The sequence below is a fragment of the Theropithecus gelada genome, chromosome 19, assembly GCF_003255815.1.
Source record: "Theropithecus gelada isolate Dixy chromosome 19, Tgel_1.0, whole genome shotgun sequence".
NCBI classification, from domain to species: Eukaryota; Metazoa; Chordata; class Mammalia; order Primates; family Cercopithecidae; genus Theropithecus; species Theropithecus gelada.
In genome coordinates, this window is record NC_037687.1 from 33,325,878 (window position 1) to 33,333,419 (window position 7,542).

Sequence of the window (7,542 nt, forward strand, 5' to 3'; positions counted from 1 at the left end):
AGCCTGGAAGGTTGTGGCTGCAGTGAGCGGTGATTGCGCCACTGAACATCAGCCTGGGTGACAGAGGGAGACGCCATCTCAAAAAAAAAAAAAAAAAAGAAAAGAAAAAGAAAAAAAAAAAAAAAAGAAAATGAAAACTACAGGATACCCAATAAAAGCTGAGTTTCAGATAACGAATAATTTAGAACATGCTGATACTAAAGAAAATTGTTTATCTGAAACTCAAATTTCACCAGGCATTATGTATTTTATATGGCCACCCTCCTTGGACAATTTTACTTTACAACAAAACAGTGGGTAACCCCATGTCAATCAGGAAACTCAGTTTTTTGTTATACAATATTGAAAACTAATAAGATGATCATTTATTGAAAGAACAGCAACAGAAACCAAAATAAACCTATAGGAAAACAATGGACATAATGAAACAGAAAACAAAGCTCAGTGGGGAGGATACATATTTACTCAAACATCATGGCAATTCATATCTAGGGCACTCCCTCTGTGTGCCAGGCGCCCTTGCACGTGTCAAATGTACTCTGGTAACATCAGTGAAAAATCATCATTCACTTCTTCTTGGTGCAGAAGGCATAGACCGGATTATGCAATCAATGAGAAGTGGCTTCTGGATGTGTTTTCTGGTGGCGTCTTAACAATTTGAGCCGACCGAAGGCTCTTGGACACTTGGAGCATTTATAGGGTTTCTCTCCAGAGTGGGTGCGCTGGTGCTCCTTCAGGCTCCCCCTGTAGGTGAAAACCTTCTTGCAGTCTTTACATTCGAAGGGCTTCTCCCCTGTGTGGCTTCTCTTGTGACACTTCAGGTAGGACTTTTGGGTGAACTGCTTCTGGCAGACGTCACACGTGTAGGGCCTCTCGCCGGTGTGGGTTCGCTGGTGAAATTGGAGGCTAATGAGCTGCATGAAACGCTTCCCACAGAGATTACATTGAAAGAGTCTCTCTCCTGTGTGTGATCTCTTGTGGATGACTAGCTTGGAATTACAGGTAAACCTCTTATCGCACACGTCACATGCAAAGGGCGGCAGGGCCTTTGCTTCTTGGCCATCAGGGTGACTGACTGGGCTCGCAGGGCCTGGGGAATGAATTGAATTCATCCCAGCTTGTCCCGGGGATTCTCTGTTGCCCACAGGTGTGGCTTCTCCTTGAGGTTCTTCTTGGGAAATGGAGGAGGCGTCCCGTTTGCTTCTTTTGGGACCTCTGAGATTCGGAGTGTCTCCTCTGTTCCCACTGTGAGTCGAAGCTTCTCTCTCCACAACGCAGGCAGAAGGTGTGTCGGCATCCACATTTTCCACAGCGGCTCTTTTTGGGGGTTCCTTCCCCTCCTTTGCTCTCACCAGATCTGCTGGAAGAAGGGATTCCACACACAACAGTTAATAAAGCGCATTTTCAATACACCAAACTCATTGCAACCAAACACTGACGTTGGCTGACAACTTCCCCTCAACCTCAAGCCTAAGACATTGGACCGTAGGTCTCTGGCAAGTGGAGGATGGGGAGGCTTTGGCAGCTGAGTGCCAACTTCCCCAAGGGATGATAATGCTGGGCCCCCAGCCCTGCACCCCAGAAGAGAGGGGCTAACCCCTCTGGATCCAAGTCTTCATACTCACTGGGACGCTTTGGAAGCTGAGGCTCTGGGGATGTAAGTCCTGGGTTCTCTTCCCTGTTTTCCTTCAGATCCTTCTCCAAGGTCGGCTTGGGTCCCGGAGACTTTGGGTCACCTTTTATGTCAATACTCTTGTGTAGCAGATAGTCCTCTCCCTGAAGATGAAAAACCAAGGGCAATGACTCCGTGTCTACACCGGTGGAAGCACAGACATGTCTGTCCCCTCCTCATTGCATACACCAGACTTCCTATGGACCACCCCATCACCCCAAGTAAACATCACCACCTCACGTCTGAGTCTGTCCCTGATCTGCACCCTCCATATTCTAAATCAGCTCCTGTGCCTGGTGTTTTTCACTCTTTGGTTCTCTGAGCATATTTCTTCCTGCCGTGCCAACGTCTCCCTGCCCCTGAGGCTGGAAGGAGCATGACTCTAGGTGGAGGCCCCTCACCTGTGGCACCATTGGCATTGCAACTGCATCACCCTCCTGGAGGGGGCGCTGCTGTGCAGAGCAGAGGCCCCGCCTCCACCCTCTAGATGCTACTAACACCCCACCACCCCCGAGAATGCCAAACAAGAACGTCTCCAGACATGGCCATGTGTCCGGAAAGGCATAATCACCCCAGCTGAGAAACATTCCTTAAATTAAGAAATTGACAATCGGTAGCAAATGGTTTCCTTGCTGATTTATTACATGGAATGTCTTTGAGGTAACTGGCTATGGGGAAGGGATCTTCAGTTCATCCATCTGTGCCAACTGCCTCCCTCACTTCACTGAGACCATTTCTTACCCCCCACCCTAAATGCTAAAAGCTCTCATGGTGGACAGAAAAGTAGATGAGGCTTCCCTTTCTGTGATGGTTCAGGAATGAATGTCTGGGGATGTACCATGTCCATAGGGAATGGTTCTAATTTTCTCCTGTGCTAAATCTGTCAATCAGTCCAGTGGACACACGATTTCTTCCTGATCCTTCTCCCACCTCTGCCCAGACACCAAGGCCTCACACACTCACCTGCCTCCTGAACAGTGCAGGGACCCTGGGCAGGGTCTGCAGCTCTCGGCGGGCCTGGCCTTCCCCCGGACGCGTCTGGTTCACAGAGGAGGCCCGCTGGCTGGACATGTCCCTCGGATCATCCCTGACACTGGCAGGGCCTTCAGCCATCTCAACATCTGAGTCCTGTACAATATATTCCTTTCCGTGGAAGGTGACTACAGACTGTAGAGAGAGAGAAAAAAATCAGACTCACTAATGAGAACCTGAAAGTAGCTCTTATATTCCCTGGGTCCTACCATAATGCTCAAACTTTACTGTAATTAATGTTCAAATCTGCCTTCCCGATGCAGAGTCAGCTCTGTGGACACAGCAATCCTGTCTGAATTTTCTCCCCTCTGGACTCCAGCACCTGCCTGCACCTGGAATTTTCTAGATAAGTACACAAATATGGGTCCTTTAGATGAAAGAGTCTCTAAACCAAAGAGAAGAGAAGGAGAAATATCCTGGGTGAATCCAACTCAACTGGCCAATGGCAGCTCACCTTGTGTTGGAACTTAGGGGCTCATGTGGGGACCTGGAGGCAGATCCCTGGCTCTCTGATACCAACCACTTTCCTTGCCTCAGGATGGGACTTTTGGGCCCCCCTTCAGTTCACCCTAATGCCTCCTTCCCTACATCCCATCAGGTGTAATATTTTACCAACGTCTTTCTTCCATGTTGGCCTCACACAGTGTGTAGATCCCTGTATCCCCTCTGCCTGTCCATCTTCTAGGCTAGGAATTGGCCATCTCAGCACAGCTGATATTTGAATCTGGATGATTATTTGTCAGGGGGGTTGTCCTGAGCTTTGGAGAATGCTTAGCAGCATCTCCTGTCCTCCCCGTTGTGACAACCAAAAACTGTCCCCAGACACTGCCATGTGCCCCTGACGGGCAAACTCTCCTCTACTTGGAAGCCCCGACCTAGAGCAGCCCCTCGGGTCCTCTCCAGTCCAGGTGCACCGTGCAGCCCCCATCCCAGCTCCCCTTCCCTGAGCCAATCAGGAGGGTCCCACTCACCCATTTCTTGGGTCTTCTGTTATTTCGCAGCAGGTCCTCCAGGTCTTTGCAGCTCTGCACGCCGTTCATCATGACTAAGACCTGGAGCTCCTGGGGCATGGAGATCATGAACTGCTCCATCACCAGCATGTCCAGGATCTGCTCTTTGGTGTGGAGGTCGGGCCTCAGCCACAGATGGCACAGCTCAGTGAGTTTCCTCAGAGCCTGGATGGGGTCCGACTCCTTCGGGCAGCTGAACATCCTGAAGTTCACGTGAGAAATCTCAGGGTCCACGTCGTGATTTCCAAGTTGAGTTTCTGAGGATGCCATAGACCGTGGCAGCTCCAACCCAGGTCTGTTGCAGGGTTCTCTCTGACGCCATGAGGATGTGCAATTTGCAGCCATATCTAGTGGAGAATTTTTTAATCAGTCTCTGAGAAAGCTCTTCCAGTAGCTGGTATCTAATTGATACCTATCTACACAGGCTTCCTCTGGTTTTCCTCAGTAACAGATTCACTGTTCGTTCAGAAGTCTGGGGGGGGAAAAAGCATGAGCCTGATTAGTTTAAGTTTCTACTCCATCCGCCCCTCCCTTCAAAGTCCCTCATCCTGGACGCCACTTCTTCAGCAGCATCGAATTCAACACAGTGGAAACCTTCCAGTGTCTATACTTGACTACATATTGTGGTTTAAAATCTTAATGCCCCCTGGATTCTGATTTGTAGGAAATCACTGTGCCGAGGTTGAATCAGTTTTCCTGTCAGTTGGAACAACGTGGTTCTTGACTCTAAATTAAATAGGACAGTTAAGTGAAGCTCCTAAAATCTGATGTAACAATAAAGTAAGCCCTTTATGTTTTCTCATCAGGACAAGATCCAAAGCAAAGCCCTTAGTCATAGTTATGCAAAAAGATAGAGAAAAAGAGTTAGAACGTAATATTTTCCCCCAACATATATTCTTGTTCACCCCAGAACATTTACTTGCTCCAGGGAAAGGACAGCACTAAAGAATCTTATGAGGATTAAGCTCCCACAGATATTTTGTTATTTTGGTAAAATGCACATTCATACATTTCATCATTTTTACCCTCTTCAAGTGCACAATTTCATGGCACTAAGACATGTACCATGCTGTGCAACCATCACCACCGTCTAGTTCCAGAATTATCTCATCACCCCAAAAGGAACCCCGTCTCTATCAGTAATCACTCCCTGCCTACCCACCCCAGCCTCTGGAAATCACTAATCTACCTTCTCTCTCTAAGGGTTTCTCTATTCTTAGTCTCATCCCAGAAGACAGATTTAAAGTCTAGTGCTCTATGATATTTTAAAGTGGGTTCATACAATAATAAGGTTTTTAAAACTTAATTGCTAAACCTAGCTTTATCAGGCAGGAGCCACTGAGTGATACTCTCCAGGCATCAATTATTGTCCAAGTTCAACAGCTATGAGAACGCTTCATCTCAGATGAAGACATGTGAATGGCCAGCAGGTCTAGGAAAAGGTGCTCATCATCACTCATCATCAGGGACATGCAAATCCAAACCACAAGGCTCCCCTCACGCCTGCTAGAGCGGCGGTTCCCAAAAAGACACATGGAACGAGTGTTGGTGAGGATTTGGAGGAGAGGGATCCTCTGCGCCCTGTGCTGGGATGTAAATCAGGGCAGCCGATATGGGCGACAGTATAGAAACTCCTCAGAAAATTAAAAGTACAACAACTGCATGATCTGGTAATCCTGCTCCAGGACCCGTACGCAGAGGAAAGGAAATCAGGACGTGGACTCCAAAACAGTGAAACACTGGAGAGACAGAGGGAGGGAAGGTTGAAAAACTACCTATTGGTTGCTATCCTCACATCCTGGGTGACAGGTTGAGTCATACCCCAAACCTCAGCACCACTCAATATACTCATGTAACGAACCTGCACAGGTACCTACCGAATCTAAAATAAAAGTTCAAATTATAAAAAAATTTTAAAAGGAAGTAAATATCATAAATAATAATTAAAAACCCGGTGGAACTCATAGTAGCAGTGAGTAGAATGTGGTTACCAGGGCTGGGGTGGGGGCTGGAGAGATACAGGTCAAAGAGTACAAATTTCAGTTGAAGAAATCAATTCAACAAAGCAATTGTCCAACATGGTGAAAAAAAGTAGATTTAAGTATTCTCAAAACCAAAAATGGTTAGTACATGAGGTAGGGCATATGAATATTAGCTTAATTTAGCCATTTTGCAATGTTTATGATACTACAAAGTACATTATGCTATATGCCATAAATATATACAATTTCTAGTTTTCAATTAGAAGCAAATTAATTTTTATTGAAAAAGCATACAGATATGAGAGAGGAAAGGGAGCCCGAAATTCTGGAACTAAAAGTGATTTTGCCACAGGGCGCCTGCTGCTGCTCAGGGAGGCGGGAGGATCACTTGAGCCCGTGTTTGATAACAGCCTGGGCAACATAGTAAGACCCTGTCTCTTAAAAAAAAGTGGTTTCATGTTCCTAGAAACCACTTTGTATTTGATCTCAGTTCATTTCCCGTTAAAGCAAGAAACAAGACACAGGAAAAAATAAAGGCAGGTACAGGAGTTAGTATCCAGTTCTGGGAGTATATACCACACGGGCCACCCAGGTAGGGACACTTAGCTCAGATTCTCACTGGCCTAGTAGGTTGATGCTCCTTCATCAATGGCTTGATTTTACCCTGCGCACAGGGAAAATCCAGCAACGCTTTTTAAGAAGGGTGTGTGGGAGGCAAGGTGGCTCACACCTGTAATTCCAACACTTTGGAAGACCGAGACGGGAGCATGGTGGAGCCCAGGAGTCCAGGACCAGACTGGGCAACGCACCGAGACCCCATCTCTGCAAAATAAATAAATAAATAAATAAATAAATAAATAAATAAATAAATAATTTATCCGGTCGTTGTGGCATATGCCTGTAGTTCCAGCTACTCGGGAGGTGGAGGTGGGCAGATCGCTGAGCCCAGGAATTCCAGGCTAGTCTGGAATTCTAGCGAGACCCTGTCTCTAAAATAAAATAAAATAAAATAAAATAAAAAAATAAAATAAAATAAAATAAAATATAACCTAACTATGATGAGAAAGTTATCATTATTCCTAGTTTACACAAGCATTGCATAACGAGTCAGAGTTAACCATGGGGTGCAAAGGAGATCCGCTGCCTGCACAAAGTCTCCGAGCAAATGCATGAGAAAATACACCCAAACTTTCTGAAACCAACCCCCGCGAACGCCAGCTCCTAAACCCCACAGACATATGCCCGCTGGACACTTACCTCCTTCCTGGCTTCCGCCGCCAACCTCCTCGCTCTGGGATGCGCTCTCCAACTGGCCTGGAGCTGAACTGCGTCTATTTATGCAGAAGCGGAGGGACTGAGGCCCCGTTTCCGGTTCCCTGCGCCGCCCCATGATTGGTTTAGGGCCATAGAGTCCATTGTACGTAAGCGGCGTTGATTACATTTGCCACTGAAACCCCGCCCACAGGAAATTAATGTATTAAACATGCCTATTGTGCAAAGAACATAGGTTTTCCCGCTCTACTAAGCTGTCATATTGCTGAGGTATTTGGAGGCCTCAGAAACTATAGATCCGCACGTGTTAACCACTTTGGGTCACCTCATGTCACAGAGACTAATATCCTAACAAGTAAAGAACATGTTAAGGGCTGGTGGATTAATATCAAACCAGTGATTTGATCTAGTTTGAGCAAAGCTTTCACATGTGAATGTCAAGATACTGAAAAAAAAGAGACAGTCTTTGTTGATACATAATGAATATTGGTGATAATTTTTCACTTTTTTAAAAAGAATATTGGAATTGACATGGGAAAACTTGGTTTGAGCTAGACTAAATCACTGGTTTGCT

General features: G+C 46.3%; 1 protein-coding gene across 1 annotated transcript; it reads right to left on the minus strand.

Annotated features, from left to right (window-relative positions):
• Positions 1-325: 325 nt before the first annotated feature.
• Positions 326-7,112, minus strand: LOC112612482 (zinc finger and SCAN domain-containing protein 5A-like). The gene is given in 6 exon segments (XM_025367069.1): positions 326-1,357; positions 1,626-1,776; positions 2,636-2,839; positions 3,676-4,061; positions 6,954-7,044; positions 7,047-7,112. Coding segments are annotated over 6 exon segments (1,647 nt in total). The 3' UTR covers positions 326-608.
• Positions 7,113-7,542: the final 430 nt, after the last annotated feature.